Source organism: Petaurus breviceps, unplaced genomic scaffold (assembly GCF_028583685.1).
Source record: "Petaurus breviceps papuanus isolate PSGF00001 unplaced genomic scaffold, PetGlider_PUasm1.0 90667, whole genome shotgun sequence".
Taxonomy (NCBI): Eukaryota; Metazoa; Chordata; class Mammalia; order Diprotodontia; family Petauridae; genus Petaurus; species Petaurus breviceps.
The window spans coordinates 7,771,025-7,788,717 of NW_027187302.1; the positions used below are offsets into that span (position 1 = coordinate 7,771,025).

Sequence of the window (17,693 nt, forward strand, 5' to 3'; positions counted from 1 at the left end):
TGTGTGTGTGTGTGTGTGTGTGTGTGTGTGTGTGTGTGTGTGTGTGTATGAAATTAGAACACACCTTCTTCACTAACATAAATTGTTATTCAAGTGATAAATATCAGTTCAACACAAATGACACAAGGCAGTATGTGATTAATTATTAAGCTACCATGGGTTAGAGTTGTATGGAAAGACTTTATGGAGGGAGAGGAATTTGAAATGAGTCTTGAAGTGTGAGTAGAATCTAAATATATACAGGAAAGAGTTGTAAGCAAAAGTTCAGAGTGTGAAGGCAGATGATGTATTCTGGGAGAGAGAGTAGACTGATTTTTAAAAATATTGTGCTGTTTATCAACTTGACATTAGTGTATGCAGCTTTGGCCTAAACCAGCCAGTGAAACAATCCCTGGCAGCCAAGGGCTGTGAGAGGTATGAAGCCAAAAAAGTTACAAACGATGAATCTAACAGTAAATGTAATATGATGACAGTGTCCTTGCTGGGTTCCTGCTTTTAGCCTCTGTGAAAAAGCAAGAATCATCCCCCTAGACTGTTGTTTTGATCACCACTCAGAAGCTTGTATTGACTCATAGCAATTGCCTTGCAGATAAAACTAAAACTCCTGATTTCAGCCGTTAAAGCCATCTATTAACTAGCCCCTGTTGAGCTAACTGGTGTAACTATTCTGTAACTCTGGCTTATAAACTTCTATTCCAGCTAAACAAAGAAGTTCACCAATCCCTCATGCAAAACTTTTTGTGTAACCCACCTCAAAACCACTAGACATGCTATCCTTTTAAACTCTAATTTTAAAGCAAACACTCACACGTATGTCCAGTCATTGCAAGTGTAGAGGAATGGAAGCAGTGCTGAATTTGAAATTGGAAGACCTGGGCATAAATCTGGGGTTAGCCATTTAGCCATTTCATGCTTCTCCTTAGGTGAGTGACATTATCACATTACCTATCTCAGTTTCTTTAAATGTAAAATTAAGGAACTGGATGAAGTCTTCCCTATGGAGCTTTTAAATTCTAAATCCATAATCCTAAATCCTTTCAATTGTCCCTCTGCAACATCTTTGGAGAACATCCTTTTTGGGAAACATTACCATTCAAGCCCCCACCACCTAATTCAGCCCTTTGTTGTCAAGACTATTATAACATCTGGTGCTTAAAGCTCATATTCTATTTTCAGCTTACCTTTATAACCTTCTTTCCTACTTTACCACTTTATATGCTAGCTATACTAGACCAGTACTAATTGTACCCCAACTTTACCATGCCTCATCCTTGGGACGTGCTACTTCCTCATGTCACTATTTAGAATCTATTTTTCTTCCTCCAAGGCTGAACTCAGATGTGAAGTTTTCCTTGAGATCTCTGTGGCCAAAAGTATTGTCTCCATACTCTCTCATTATCTTAGAATACCTTTTAAGTATTTCTCTTTTACCACCACCACACTCTACTTTGCACTATACTTATCTGCATATATTCTCTGGATAGATTCTCTATTTCCATTTCCTTCCTAGCAGAATGTAAGTTTCATGAAGGTAAGACTGTCATTGACAATTTTTTGGTTTTATTCAGAACCTTGAATATAGTAAATACTTAATAAATGTTTTAAAATTAGTTTCGTTCTTGTTCATTTGTAGCAAACTAAAGGGATTAGAATTTTCAAGTAACTTTTTCACCTAGCTGTGTTACCCAGCTTTTGTTTAAAACAAAGAAATATGTCATCAAAGAGCACTGTAATGCTGGCAGATTTTTAGGGATCTGAAATTTAGAGACCACTTTCTGGTTGCTCATGTTTCTATGGTTTGTAAGGACTGGCTAGAACTATCTGTTCAAAGAAATGACAGGAGAAGAAGCTAGGTGGAACAGTAGATAAGAACCAATATTGGACCTGGACTCAAAGGAGTCCAGGATTAATTCTTTCCTTTGACACATACTAGCTATGTATGCTTTAATTCCCTCATCTGTAAAATGATGATAATAATCGTAGCCACCCTTCAGAGCTATTGTGAAGGTAAAATGAGATAATATTTATAAAGCACTTTGAAAACCTTAAATTGCTATATAAATGCTAGTTATTGTTATTGTCTTCAGATGAAACAGCCTCCTGACAGTCATCTGTAAAGGAGGTTAATTTTGTCAAAGATCAAATGAATGTCTTGTTTCTTACTTTAGGGCTTCAAAAGATCTGTGACTTCATCCATGTGGATTCCTATTTCAAAGATAGAAGGTACCTTAGAGATTGTATAGTCTAGCCTTTCTTCCCATTTTACAGATAAGAAAGCTAAAGTCAATCACAGGTTAAATTATTTGTACAAGTTCATATGGTCCCAGTGGCAGAACTGGGACTGGAATCCAGGTTGTCTGACTTCCATTCTGAGACTTTACACTGAGAGTAGTATGATTATTAGGTGGCATAGTAGATAGAGAACTGGCCCTGGAGTCAGGAAGACTTGAGTTCCAATCTAGTCTTAGATATTTACTAGCTTTGTGAACCTGGGCAAATCACTTAACTCTCTTTGCCTCCATTTCCTCATCTAAAAAATGAACTGGAGAAGGAAATGACAAATCACTCTAGTGTCTTTGCCAAGAAAACCCCAAATAGGGTAATGAAGAATCAAACATGACTGAAAACAACTGGACAACAACTAAGTATGATTATACTCCCTGGATATAGGGACAAATCTTCTCAAAAGGAAAGAATGTCCAGTAAATATTTGTGAAAGGGAGAGCAAGGTGACCTGGTAACAAAAAAATGAAATGAAAGCGCACTTAGGCTTGTGGTTATATTTCCATTAGAGAACTTATTCCATCAATGGAGGCCAGATTCCCTAATACTCACTCTCCAGACTGGATATTTCAACTTGCTTTTTGATTAGTAGCAAACCAGGTGATAGAATGAATACAATTTTGAACTTAGTGCCTTAGCCATATTTTACATTCAGAAAAACTAAAGTGAGTTGCTGAGTAGTGGGCACATAGTAGGTCCTCAGCAGGTTTTACTTAGTCATCAGGGTTGTCAGCTTATCTTCTGATTATATCATAGCTGCTAATCTGGTGTTGGTTTGTCTGCTATTTTTCATATACACCAATCACTCTCCCATCTCTGCACCTTTGTACAGGTTGTGCCCCATAACTGGAATGTGCTTCCTCTTCACCTTCACTTCATAGAATTTCTTCCTTCAAAGCTCAGCTCAAGAAGATATAGAGAGCATTACAAAATGTAAAATAGATAATTTTGATTACATAGAATTTAAAAGTTTTTTTCATAAACAAAACCAATGCAACCAAAATATAAGGAAAACAGAAAACTGGGAAAAAATTTGCAACAAGTATCTCTGATAAAGGCTTTATTCCTCAAATATATAAAGAAATGAGTCATTTATAAAAATGTAAGTCCTTCCCCAATTGATAAATGATCAAAGGATATGAACAGGCAGTTTTCAGTTGAATAAATCAAAGCTATCTTTAGTCATATGAAAAAATGCTCTAAATCACTATCAATCAGAGAAATGAATAGTAAAACAACTCTGAGGTACCACCTCACACCTATCAGAGGGAAATGTTGGGCATTGGAGGGGGTGTGGAAAAACTGGGACACTAATGCATTGTAGGTAGAGTTGTGAACTGATCCAACCATTTGGGTGAGCAATTTGAAATTATGCCCAAAAGGCTATAAAACTGTGTGTACAACTTTGATGCAGCAATACCACTGCTAGGTTTATATCACAAAGACATTTATAAAAGGGAACAAAAATAGTACAAAAATATTTATAGCAGCTCTTTTTGAGGTGGCTAAAAAATGGAAATCAAAGGGATACTCATCAATTAGGGAATGGCTAAACATGATATATGATATGTGGCATATGATTATAATGGAATATTATTGTGCAATAAGATGACAAGAAGGATTGTTTCAGAAAAACCCAGAAAGACTTACATGAATTGATGAATAATGAAGTTAACTCAACCAGGAAAATGTTGTATATAGTAATAGTAGTATTGCTTGATGAAGCATTGTGAATGACTTAACTATTCTCAACAATATAATGATCCAAGACAATACCAAAAGACTAATGATGAAGCATACTTTCCTCCTCCAGAGAAAAAACTAATATTGACAGAATGCAGACTGAAGCAAGCTCTTTTTCACTTTCATTTTTTTCTTTTATTCTAGTTTTCTTATATAAAATGACTATGGAAATGTTTTACATAATTGTACATGTAGAACATACAGCTGATTGCTTACCACAGGGGTGGGTGAGGCAGGGAGGGAGGGAGGGATTGAATTTGGAACTCAAAACTTTAAACAAAAATGTTTAAAAATTGAGGGGAAAAGCTCAGTTCAATCACCTCTTCCTCCTATGTGCAGACTCTTCTGTTCCCTCTGTTCCCTATCCCCCAAAATAGTATTCTCCACCTGGAAACTAGCTGTTCTATATATTAAATTTTCTTTTTGCATGTTTCCCACCCAATATGATGGAAACTCTTTGAGTTAGGGATTATTATTGATTGATTATTATTGATTAACACTGATCTGTGTTTGGTATCTCCAGTGCCTGGCACAGTGGGTGGTAGTTGGTAGGCATCCATTAAACATCTGTGGGATTGAACTGAACTGATTTGAATTGAATTAAAATAAAAAGTGGGGGAAATCTATTTGAGCCAAGCTAGCTATCCTGTCACTTCCTATGATGTTTTCGTCTAAAGAATAAGTTTTCTGATGCTTCAGTCTAAGCTAATTGGAAACTCAGTGCATACCTTGGGTGTTAGTGCCAGTGAAATAGGCTTTATTTAACATTTAAAAAGACTGAATGGCAGTAGTGATATTTCCAGCCCCAGTCCCTTTATATTCCCCTTCAGCCCACCTCCAAATGGAAATCATCTAGAGAAGATTTTCTAGAGGCAAACTGAATTACAAATGTCTGAGAAGTGCTGCATGGCCAGTGTTGTCTGCCTGCCTTGGTGCAGTCACTTTGCTGTTAACTCCCAGCTGTAGAGGGTGGAGTTTCTGTGTATCTGTTATGTGGATGAGCATTCGTAGGCTTTTTCCCTCAAATTGTTTTCAAGAGGATGAGTCACTACAGTTTTTTGACCCCCTTTATTGACTCTCTTTCACACAGACACACACACACACACACACACACAGATACACACGTCTCTCCACCCCAATGTATTACCACCAGAGGAATGCAAACTTGGTCTCTCAGTCAGCTGGGCTTTGTTCAAATGCATCATGCTGAATTGTGAATTAATCCAGCCAGTGAAAAAAAGAATGTTACAGGTCTTGTGCGGCCGGTGCCGGAGAGCGGATGCAGCTCAACAAATGTCAAGAGATCCCAGACTTCCGAAGATGTGGAGAGTGTACTAGGAAGCCACAAAACATCCCAAGGCTAATGGAGATCTTAATGTACCTTTAGATGTATGTTAATCAACTAGCAAAAGAGGCTTAAATGCGGGGTGGGGAACAAGCAGCCAGCGCTCCAAAATAAATCTCTCTGGACCCACCGAGCATAACAGTCTGAGGAGGGTAATGATCTCTCCAGGAAAGAATTTACTGCAGTAATCAGGGAAGAGAGAGCAAGATGTAGAGAGGGGGACAAGGACCCCCAGAAAGTAAGTATAATCCATCCTTGCACAGAGCTTGCAGCAGCAGGTGGAAAGTCGTAGTTCTCATTAACTGGTGGTGGTATCTAGCACCTTTTTCTGGATAATAAATGAATGTTTGTGATTGTAGCATGCATAATGCCTGAGAAGGATTTCTTTGTTTGCATGTGTCTTCTGAAACATTTTCCAGGAGATTACATATAGCTGCTTCTGGATATTGGGTCCTCAGAGACTAGGCTGTAAAACTCTCAGAAAGAGACAAAGACAGTCTCTACAGACCTCTATGGCTGTTCATTTAAAGAGAAAACAAATCACATTGCTGCTGCTTAGAACTGGGTGACTCTCCTTTGCGCATATAAGTAACTAGGGAGGGGGACACAAGAGTGGGCACAGATTGAGCAGCAATGTCAATGGGAAGTGGGGGGGAGGGGAGGAAGAGAGGACAATATATTATAATGGAAGAAGGAAGCAAAATCTTCCAGGAAGTCTTCTTCCTGATTTCCCCTGGCTCCTATACACCCTTGGGAACTGCTGCACATGTATGCATGTTATTGCCTAGTGAGCTAAGAGCATGTTCACTTTTAAGGTTTCACTCCCAGACTGTGAAGTGAGCAACATGTTGAAAAGTGACTTTGGCAAAAGAAATTACTGGCAAGCAAGGACTGATTTTTTTTTTTAATCTTTACTGATAACTATACTTTCACAAAGCCATGCTGTGCACAGTAGGCAACCAATAAATACCTAAAATTTTAAGAAAGAATTAGCTATAGCAGATCAGAAGAGGGGGGAAGGGAATGCCCCAATATCAGGGAGAAATAGCTAAATTCCATCCTGTTTGTCACACTGCCACTCCCTCCCTTTCTATTTCCTCTTCCTTTCCTATTTCTTCTTCTCCCTACTTTATTCACTATTATTTCAAAAGGGGGAAGAGTTTGGGGAAAAGTTGTGGTGACAGCAGCTTCATCCTTTTTTTTCTTCATCCTTTGCCTCTAACATTGCCAGTGATATGTGGGAAGGTTTGGGCTATGAGGCTGATTCTCCCCTACCTGAGTTTACAAATTGTTATTATATTTCTTTACCTTTCTCCCTATTCCTCCCCATTTTGGAAGCTTGAAGTTAGGAGGCAAGAATATTATGAGAAAAAGTTGAGGACTTATGTTTTGCAGGGTAGGAAGGGAAATATTCTAGAATTCCTGAAGACAGAAACTCGTAGCACTAACTCAGTAGTACTGTTTCAGTCCCACATGAAACTGTGGGCATAGAAGTCAGGCCAAATGTAGCAGGATTAAAAAGGGTTTTTCCTTCCTTTCTATCTACCTACTTATAAGCTTATTTGATGAATTATGGTTGTCCTTAGAATGAAATGATTGAATCTGAACATATACAGTCCTTAGATATCTTAACATGAAGGTGGTAGGGGTTTGATAATCATAATTTATGATGATCATAATTATTTATTGTAATTTATTAGTACTCTCAGTACATGGTTTTTACTATTCAGCAAATACTACGTTAATCCCCGGGTGAATATAAAGAAAGGTAAAAACAGACCTTGCCAAGCTACATTCTAATGTGGGAGATGATATGAAAATAACTATGTATATATAATATATATACGGTGTAAATGGGAAGTAATTCTCACAAGGAATGCCCTGAAAGGCTTCTTGCAGAATGTGGGATTTGAACCCAGTCTTGAAAGAAGATGGGAGGCCAAGGAGAACTTTCCAGGCATGAGGGGAAGCGAGTAGCCATATATTATTTAGGAAAGTAGTGTCAAATTCAAAAAGAAATAGAGCTTTACAGGCTACGTATTGACTTAGAAAACCACAAATTAAAATTATCTATGTTGCATTGTATTTTTATTTATTTTGTTAAACATTTCCCAATTCCATTTTCATCTGCTCCTGGCCTACTATTGGGAGGTTTGTTGCGTGCCTTGGGTTTGACACCTCTAATTTAGGTCATTCCCTTTGTTTTGTAAATAAAGATACTTGAGACCCAGTGCTATGAAGGTCATATTTTTTTAATGGAGTTGTGATTTCAACTGTATAGGAAGCACCTCCTGAGGAGCTCAGGCTAGAAAAAGGATCAGCATCTGCCTTATAAATTAAAAGTTTTGAAGAGTTACCTAGGGAAGCTGGCTGGAGTTACCCAGTCAGTCTGAGCCTGATAGAGAACTGAAAGTCATTCTTCCTGCCTGAGGCCAGCTCTCTATCGGCCATGCCACTGTTGCCTCTGACTCAAGGTCACATAGGTGTTAAATAGCCACGCCAGGATTCAAACCTTGGCTCCTGCAAGCCCGGGCTCTTGCCAATAGGACTGAATGAGGATCCAGGCGTCTAGAATTCAAGTCCTAAATTTGCCACCGACTCTGGAAAGGGCACAGAATTCTGTTGGCACTATGACTCAGCCTGTTACCTGGGTGGCATGGTCTTTGACTCAGTAAGATGGCTTGACAATTAGGGAGTTTTAAAGTGGTTTTAAAGCAGAAGACAATAAATAGTACTAACATTTTTGCTTTTAATATGTCTGGCAATTGTTCCTTTTGTCACTTAGAAAAATAATAGTGATGTGACTTGTTCCAGCAAGGGTTGGTGTTGAGTGGCTATTCATCTTTTTATATGGAAAGCTTCTCTATTAGGAAAAAAGCGAAGACTATATGGGTAGTTTGGGGGTCATGCCTATAAGTATAGTTACATCTTAATCATAGTGCCTGGTAGAGATCTTTAGTTTCTGCTAGGCCAAATCCAGCATCCCTCTTTTCCTTTGTTCAACCATTTCATCTATTGCAGATGATGGCTTGGTACCACTCTGTTGCTAGGTGTGGTTGCTTAACTGCTTGGATGGACTCTTTTTTTTTTTTTTACCAAGGGTATGACCGCTTTTAATAAAACTGTTTCTCATTGTCTCCCATTTTTTTTTTACCTTGAAAGGCCCTTTCAACTTATTATGAAAAATGCTATTCATCTCCAGAGAAAGAACTGATGGAGTCTGAATACAGATTGAAGCATACTTTTCCTTTACTTTATTTTTCTTGTGTTTTTGTCTGTGTTTTCTTTCACAACATGACTAACACAAAAATGTGTTTTGCATGATTGTGCATGTAAAACCTATATAAATTGCTAGCCATCTCAATGGGAGAAGGGGAGGAAAGAGAGGGAGGGAGAAAATTTGGAACTCAAAATTTCTAAAAACAAATGTTAAAGATTGTTTTTACATGTAATTGGGAAAAAAATAAATTATTTTTTACTCTTTTTTTTCTTTTCTTTTTGCAGTTGGGGTTAAGTAACTTGCCCAAGGTCACACGGCTAGTTTTTGCGTTAAGTTTCTGAGGCTGGATTTGATTGAACTCAGGTCCTCCTGACTCCAGGGCCCGTGCTCTACCCACTGCACCACCTACCTGCCCCCAAAATAAAATACTTTTAAAAGCTGCTTGGATGGACTCTTGAAACCATAGTGAACATATTAGTGAGACCCCAGAAACTGGGTGAATATTGTTCCTCCTAAGAACTAAACAGGCCTGGTTGGCTTCTTAGCTCTGGTCACAGTATTTGTACAAACTGCTTCATGATATTTATGTAACGAGTGTGCATTTAAAAAAAGAGACTGATAGCTATGTATATTTATCTCAGTAATAACAGCGAGCATTTATTTAGTGCTTAAAGGTTTACAAACCAATTCACATCTTTTTTGAGATAATATCTCATTACAACAATCCTGCAAGTTATAGATAGACTATTATTATCCCTGTTTTTCAGATGTGGAAATTGAGGCAGGTAAAGATTAAGTTTTAAGTAAGTCATACAGGTAGTGCCCAAGACAGCATTTGAACTCATCCTTACTCCAATTTCAGCTCTTTATGCATCTAGGCCTTAGTAAATAGACATGGATACTGAGTATGAAAATGAAAGATAAAGATTTGGGGGTTATAGGGTTCACCTATTGTACTGTGTCTATCCACCCTTAAATTATTTCTAGCCATTAGAGCCAAGTATAGGTTTTCTTAATCCCTAATATAATCATATAGCTTAAAGGGAGGCTCAATGTATTTAGTCTGGATGTGCTTCAAATTGATAGAATGTAAGAGAGGTTGCATCATATATTTGGAAAAGGAAAAATGTTTTCAAATGGTTCAACAATCCCTTAAGAAAAAATATGTAGTTTAGTGGAAGGGAAAGAGATTTCTAGATATCATTTCCAAATGAATTGTTCTTATTCACTTTGCATTTCAGCCTAATATTGAGAGAGCTTCATTCTTGGGATTGTAGAAAAATGGGGTAGGAGAAAACCTAAGTCATTCATCAGACCATCTCTAGACAGTTTGCCCTCCCACTGCCCAAAATGGGAATAGATAAGGGTCACCTACACAGACTCTCAAAACCTTTCTAGTCAGATAGATTTATTGAGATTCCCCCATTTCTCTTGGCTTAATAATCTCTAGCCATATTTTGGGCTGCAGATGAAGCAGATGAATAAGAAGACTGGATCATTTAACAACTGAAGAATCAGTTATACTTTGGAATTGAATACATGATGATTGAATTGCATGGTTGTTGAACTGACAATAACCAAATAGCAAAAGATGTGCAGATCTCTCTAAATGAAAATGTGCGGTTAAGACTCCCCCCCTCACCCCCCCCATTGGAATGTGTGCTTGAGAGCAGAGATTAGGTTTGTTTGGGTTTGGGTTTTTTTTTTGTTTGGTTGGGGGTTTTTTTTGGTCTTTCTTGGTATGTACAGTGCTTAGCACAGTACTTGGTACAGAGTAAGCATTTGCTGACTGCCTTAGTGATGAAGGATTATGTGTTTTGAGATACGCTGTTTTTCCTTTGAGCTACTCTTTCACCTATCTGTTTCTTTAGTTTGTTTTGAAAGACAAAGAAACTCTTAACTGCTCTACAATCCTAGCAATGATGGATTGGTCCATTGGGTATTCTTTTCCCCTAAACTGCCACTCCTTTCCTAAAGGAGAAAATTAATCCACTTAAGCGATCTGATGAAACAATTAATTTTTAGATGCTTTATTATAATTATGGCTCAGGGCTGCTTTTAGACCACAGGGTAGAAAATGCTATATTGGACTCTGCAATTTGCATCAATTCCCATCTAGCATCCTATGAGATGTGCAAGGTTAGTGATGTGGGAAATGAGGCATCTAAACATGAGCCTATGAGTTTGCTTTACTGGTTATAGTACTGGTCTTGAGAGAGATGAGCTAAAATACAAAAATAAAACAAAACTGATTTGGTTTTTAGTGTCAAAATCCTATTTATTTTAGCAGGTTTGTGGAAAGAGGAGCTAAGTCTTGCTGGTTCTAGCTGCCGAGAGACAGGCTGTCTTTCTCAATACTTAGCAGGTAGTTTATAGTAAGATGTTTTTCTCCACCTTGTTAATTGGTAAAGTCACATTACCATACACATTTCATTTGCCTAAATAGAAATTCCTTTTCAGCAGTAAGGTGGTCTTCAAATTCTTTTCAGTATGAACTTGTTATAAAACTTATTAAAGAAAAATCCTAGCTCTGAGCTTCTTTCTAGCACACTGTTGCAAGAGCTAACTGTGCAGTACTCTATTTACACTTTACACAGTGATGGAGAATAAAGGTGAAGGGATAGAAATGACTATTACCCTCAGAGAAAACCCCCAGGAGAGAATCTGTAGTTCATGGAGTTTTTAGGTTAATGTGGTGTAGAGTCTGATAAGCATATAACATAAAGAAGAGAGAGTGTAATGAGCTTGGTGGTAATACATCAGCAAAACACTGACAATTCTGCCATGTATAATAAGTTGGAAGATGTTCCTGGCAAAAAAAAGATGGCATCTAAGCCAGGCAGCATCATGGATCCAGGTCTGGGCTCTGGGTAGTCAAAAGTAGAAATGTCAGGTAGTACATCCTATAGTCAAAGGCTCAGCCAATCAGCCAAGCATTTCCATACATACTATGTGCCAGGCACTATGTTAAGTACTGGGGATTCAAATCCAAAAGTGAGACAGTACCTGCCCTCAAAGAGCTTACATTCTACTAAGAATACCAGATGTTCACAGAGAAGTAAATACAAGATATATGCCCTCAAAATGTATGTGCAGGGTAAGGCAGACACTAACAACTAGGGAAATCAGGAATAGACTTTGTGAAAGAGGTAACATTTGAAATGAACCTTGAAGTTAGATGGGGTTCCAAGAGACAAAGGTGAGGAAAGAGCATTCCAGGCATGGGGAGTCATTCTCTTAAAAGACAAAGAAACAGGAAAATAGAATGCTGTGTATAGAGAAGATCAAGCATTCTAGAAAGATTCATATATATGTAAGTGAATGAATGGCAGGTAGGTGGCACAGTGGATTCAGTGCTAGGCCTGAAGTCAGGAAAACTCATCGTCCTGAATTCAAATCTGGTCTCAGACATGTGTTAGCTGTGTGACCCTGGGCAAGTCACTTAACCCTGTTTGCCTCAGTTTCCTCATCTGTAAAATAAGCTAGAGAAGGAAATGACAAACCACTCCAGTATCTTTGCCAAGAAAAATCCAGATGGGGTCATGAAGAGTCAGACAAGACTGAAAGGACTGACCAATAATAACATTATATTAAATGCCAGAGAAGAGCGTGGCATCAGCTTGAAAAGATAAACTATTAGCCAGATTTTAGAGGGCTTTAAACGCCAGAGGAGTTTATAATCTAACATAAAAGTACTGAGGAGCCACTGAAGCTTTTTGAGCAGAGGAGTGACATTGTTAGACCTTGGATTTAGGAACATCAGTTTGGCAGCTCTATGGAGGACAGATTGAAAAGGGAAAAGACTAAATATAGGAAGACCAATGATATGAGGCTATTGAAATTGTCCCGATGAGAGTTGATGAGGACCTGGATCGTAGCATCAGAGATTTAGAACTGGAAGCAACCTCAGGAGTCATCTGAATCAATCCCTTTATTTTACAGATGAGGAAACTGAGACCTGGGATTGAATCCAAAGTTGTCCTCTGATCCTACATGCAATGCTTTTTGAACCATACAGTGAAAGATATATGCTGTTGGAAAATGTTTCTGAAAGAGGAAAGAAAAGAAAGGAGATTGTTCATTTTCAGGACACCCATCCTGGAAATTCTGTCATGTCCATAGCCATCCAGTTTGCATGGTCTGCCCTAATCCTTTATTACTTTCCTAATAACTTACAACCCCCACCAAATGGCAGTTGGGAAGGATCCTAAAAAATAAAGTGGTAGGAACCGGCCTACAGGGTAAATGACACTGAGGGCCATTTTGTTTTGTAACCCACAGGTCCTGAAGATGGCATATTCATAAAACTCACCTTCCAATGAGGTTGGAGACACTTCTGTCTGTGGGGGCAATCTGGGTCGCAGGCTTTGTTTGGAACTGACGGGAACTTGTCCACCACTTGCCCGAAAACCTGTCTCTCCTAATTCATGAGCCAGCAGGATGTGGTCGCTGTGCTTTCAGAACGCCTTCTCATAGCTGCGTACAAAGGCCAAGCGGATAATGTGGTGCAGCTTATCAACAAGGGTGCCAAGGTAGCCGTTACCAAGGTAACAAGAGGAAAAACTCTTTAGAAATTCCCTGGGAACTAGTCTACCTCTTACCATTGTCTACAAGACTGTTCTTTTTGGTTCACAGCTTTAAAAAAGCTTCTTCTTTCTTTCTTTTCTTTTTTTTTTTTGGTGGGGGAAGGGAGGGAAAAAAGAGGGGATTTAAAGTGCTTTTATTTTCTGTCTTTCATATTAAGTAACTTGTAATTAACATTTGGCAGGCATTAAAAATCCCATTTTTAAAATCAGTATGGATTTCCCCCTCTGTTCATTTTACAAGACAACAGTATCTGCCAAGAGAAAATTGAGCATAAAAGTATATAGTGTAAAACTCATGTGATAACCAACTTTAAAATGTTTATCAGCTTTTAAGGGCTTCACCTACCCCCTACCAATGGATAAAATAGTAGTCATGGGAGATTTGCAGTGATCTGATTTTATTAAAGTTCATTCTAAATTAAGGGTGTGTGTGTGTCTGTGTCTGTGTCTATGTCTGTGTGGATGGACCCCTTTGGCAGTCTTTTGAAGCTTGTGAACTCCTTCTCAGAGTCATGTTTTTAAGTGCATAAAAGAAAATAAATAGAATTACAAATGAAATCAATTGTATTGAAATAAGGTTATCAAAATATATATATATATTTAAAACTTCATAGATGCCAGGTTAAGAACCCCTGTATCTAAAGAATAATTTGTTAAAAAGCAATACAAGGGAAAATATGTAAGTTAGGATAAAGTTAGGATACTGGTTAAATAATTAGACAACTATCTCATGGCTGAACTGTTAGAACTTTGAGAGAGGATAGAGGGAAACCCTGTAATTTTCTAAAAGGTAAGTCTTGATCATTCCCTTCTCTAAGGTTCTTTTACTCTTGGTCTACAGCACCCACTGTAGGCCTGATTGCATATACCCTTTACACCCATATATATCTCTATCTATTTATCTACTTACCTACATATATATTCTACATGTGTATAGTGTGTGTATATACATAGTATAGATATTTACTTGTGTAGATATCTGTGTAGCTACATATGAAAGCTATCTATCAATCTAGCTAGCTAACTACATATGAAAGCCTACAAGAGACCCTCACTGGTGCTGCTTACAGAACTTTTCTGTATAGAAAACCTACTGTCCACTTTGATTCAATATTTTCAAAGTCAAACTCAGCTCCCCTTTTCAGGTTGCTCTATTAATGCTACCACTTTTTTTTTTTTAAAGCAATCGGGGTTAAGGAACTTGCTCAAGGTTACATGGCTAGTTATCTCTGGGTGTGGTGCTAAGTATCTGAGCCCAGATTTGATCCCCAGGTCATCCCTACACTGGAGCCGGTGCTCTTACTCGCTGAGCCACCTGGCCGCCCCTACCACTTTTCTTTCCATCGCTTAAGCCCACCACTGGGTCCTATTTGATTACTCCACTGAATTGAAGCATTTATTAAGTGTTTACTATTTGTAAAGCACTGTGCTAAGCCCTGGGGATTCAAACAGAAAATAGAGATAGTTTCTGTCCTCAAGGAACTCATATTCTAATAGGAAGAGACAACACAAATCGGATGATACAGCTACAGCCTCTGAGTTGGCCTTAACCAGGGTCTGGTCAATCACTAGGTTTTATTTTCTTCTTTCAAAATTTCTCTTGCACCTCTCCCTCCCTCTCTCTCTATATATTCCTGTTCATTGCCAGCACCCCAATTCATATTGTCAACACTTTATTCTTAGAATACCACAACAGCTCCTCATATAGAGTCTTGAGTTCCAGTCCAGGCTTCCATTCCAGTAATTCTGGGGGACCAGCTAGATTCATCTTAGAACACTTTGCTCAGAAACTTCCAGGAGTTCCCTGTACTCTGCAGCAGAACTGTCAAACTCATATGTGGCTGTAAAACTCCCAGGTTTTACATGCCTAACCAGATGAAAATGTCATTGGGAACCGCTTAACAAAATAAACAAAAATACAGTACAACATAGATAATGTTAATTTGTGATTTTCTAAGTTAATATGATTCTTGTAGACATCCCTTTCTATTTGAGTTTGACATCATTACTCCACTGGATGATATCCTAACCTTCTTATTCTGGAAAGCATTCAAGGGGGCTTCAGAGTCTAGCAAAAATTCTATTTTTTCATCTTTATTTCCTATTATTCTCCAATGAGCTCTCTGTACCATTTAGACTGACTAACCTTTTCATTGTCCCCCAAACAGTCCATGCTCGATCCAACTCTAAACTTTTGCCATATTGTACTTTCTGTCTAGAATGCCCTTTCACATATTCCCAGTCTGTCAAAATTTTTCAGGACCTAGCTCTAGTATTCCATGAGACTTTCTCTGATAGCCCAGCCTCCATTGATGTCCCCTTCTGTTTTTCCTGCCACTCATACTGTTACTCAAAACATATTCCCTCACATTATTATTTAATTCTTTGATGTATATGTGCTTTGTCTTTCCAATTGAATCACAAATTTATGGAGAACAGGGATATTATATTCTTCTTTATAATACTAGGTATCCTATAAATATTTTACTAACTTCTAACTCAACAACAACAATAATAATAACAGCTAAAATTTACATGGTACTTTAAGGTTTTTCTCATTTGATCCTCATAAGGACCCTGAAAGGTAGGCACTATTAGTATCCACATTTTACTGATGAAGGAAGAAAAGAGTGAGAGAGGGCAACTGGTTTGCCTGGTTACATGGCTAGTAGGTATCTGAGGCCAAATTTGAACTCTGGTGTCTATCACTCAAGAGTCTGCAAAGGATACAAATGCCAAAAGCAATATAATTCCAGACCTCAAAGAGCTAATTTTAATAGGGGTCAGGGAAGTCATAGTGAATAGATCAGTTGATTCAGCGTGTGCTTTCCCAAAATGGTAGCATTAATTTGAATACTGTTTCCAGAGGCAGAGGTGCAAAGTGCTGTTGGAAATGCTATGCACCCTGGGATGTGTAATGCTATGATGGTGATCAGGAAATAGGAGCATGGTGGGTAAGGGGTGGACTAGGAATAGTGAAGTTTCAAGAATCAGAAGCTAAGTCAAGTGTTTAATCACTGCTCTGGAAGCTTGTTGTAAGGGACATTTCCCTTTTTTGACCAGAGATTTTTATTTTGCATCTACTGGTCTGTATTCTGATGTCTCATTGACCAATATGAGGTAGAATTAACTACTTCTGGCTCTTTTCAAGGCAAGAAGTCAAGAACATTGCCAAGAAGATGAGATCTGAATAAGAGAATTGGCTCCTGATTGATTTGACTTGAATTTAAGAGTGTGAGATTCATAGGGAAGAGCAGATTGACTAAGTCTATCTGATTCTGGATTGCCTTTTTATTCAGTTATTTTTCATTCCATATTCATGTTCAAATTTGGAATAAAAAATAGTGGACTGGAAAGACAGGGGAAGCAACTAAGTGTGGTTTGGGTGGTGTTGTTTTTTAAGTCTTTAGAATAAATGTCTCTTCATCGCAGTATCTAAAACAGTGCTTGGTTTATAATAGACACTTCATAAATGCTTGCTGATTGATTAAATGAAACTGAGAGTCAGGTGGGCATTTGTCCTGGGTGATCATTTTATTATTCAGTGCTTTATTTTGACTGCTGTGACCTGGTCCTAGTAAGGTAGCACCTGTAGAAGTGAGGCTAACTGTTGTCAGTCAGTCAAGTTAAAGTTATTTCTTACCTGTTGTGTTCCTGGCATTGTGCTAAATTCTGGGGATGCAAAAAAAATGCAAAAAATTTGACAAACCAAAAAATAAAATAAAATAAAGCCCACTAAAAAAAACAAACTAAAACAAAAAACATTCCTTCTCTGAGAGCTTATAACTAGACTGACCAAGCTTTTGCATTTATCGCTTCCTGTGAGGGCAACTCCCCTATTTAGGGAGATGCATTTCCTAAGTTGAAGAAACATGTGTATTAAATACAGTTAATTTGTAATACACTTTTAAATTTCATGTTAATTTAATAGTTTCCTTTATAGTCTGTCCACTAGTAACCACATAATCTGCATGCTAAAAGTTCCAGGTATTTTTCTCCCCTTCCTAACTTTTTTAAGAAGCCAAAAGGACTCCTTCCTATTATATAATGGTGGTAGTTCCTTAAGCTTCTTTACAAGGTTATTCTCAGGATCATCATTCAGACCTAAATTGGGCATGCTTCCCACCTTCAGATGATTGCCACTTCCCAAGGTCACTTAAAATTTGTCGTTCTTAAACTATGAGAAATTGACCAATTATTGACCTCTCTTACCAGATTAAAGATACCTGTTTTGTAGCTGCTGAATGTTTTGAATATATTCCAAGACTGAGTTGCTCAAAAAACAGATCATGAATTAAAAAGAGATTGTTAGTGACCTTCTCCACATATACCTTGGCCAATTAATCTCTACAGTCCATAATGACATGACACTTTTACTGATAAACTTCAGAAGAAGTTTTATTCCATGTAAACAAAAGCAATCTAGTTTCAAAATCCATTGTTGCCAAAGATTTGTCTTACAACCATGAATGCTGGTGCTTCCCATTGGCGTGTCAGTAGCTATGGAAGAACCAGG

At 38.0% G+C, this 17,693-nt stretch overlaps 1 protein-coding gene across 16 annotated transcripts in view; it reads left to right on the plus strand.

The window, feature by feature from the left end:
* The window catches only part of ANKRD6 (ankyrin repeat domain 6), a 283,323-nt gene that overhangs the window by 170,908 nt on the left and 94,722 nt on the right, over nucleotides 1–17,693 (plus strand). For 13 of the 16 annotated variants that reach the window (XM_069065138.1, XM_069065134.1, XM_069065136.1 and 10 more), the window contains one exon: nucleotides 12,873–13,138. The exons of 1 other annotated variant lie outside the window; for it this stretch is intronic. Coding sequence is in view for 3 of the 15 variants with exons in the window: in XM_069065142.1 (XP_068921243.1) it covers nucleotides 13,019–13,138 (120 nt within the window). In the remaining 12 variants the exon portion in view is untranslated. Of the gene's footprint in view, nucleotides 1–5,099; nucleotides 5,610–12,872; nucleotides 13,139–17,693 lie in introns of those variants that run through there. 2 more of the 16 variants (XM_069065137.1, XM_069065140.1) reach the window with 2 other exon arrangements.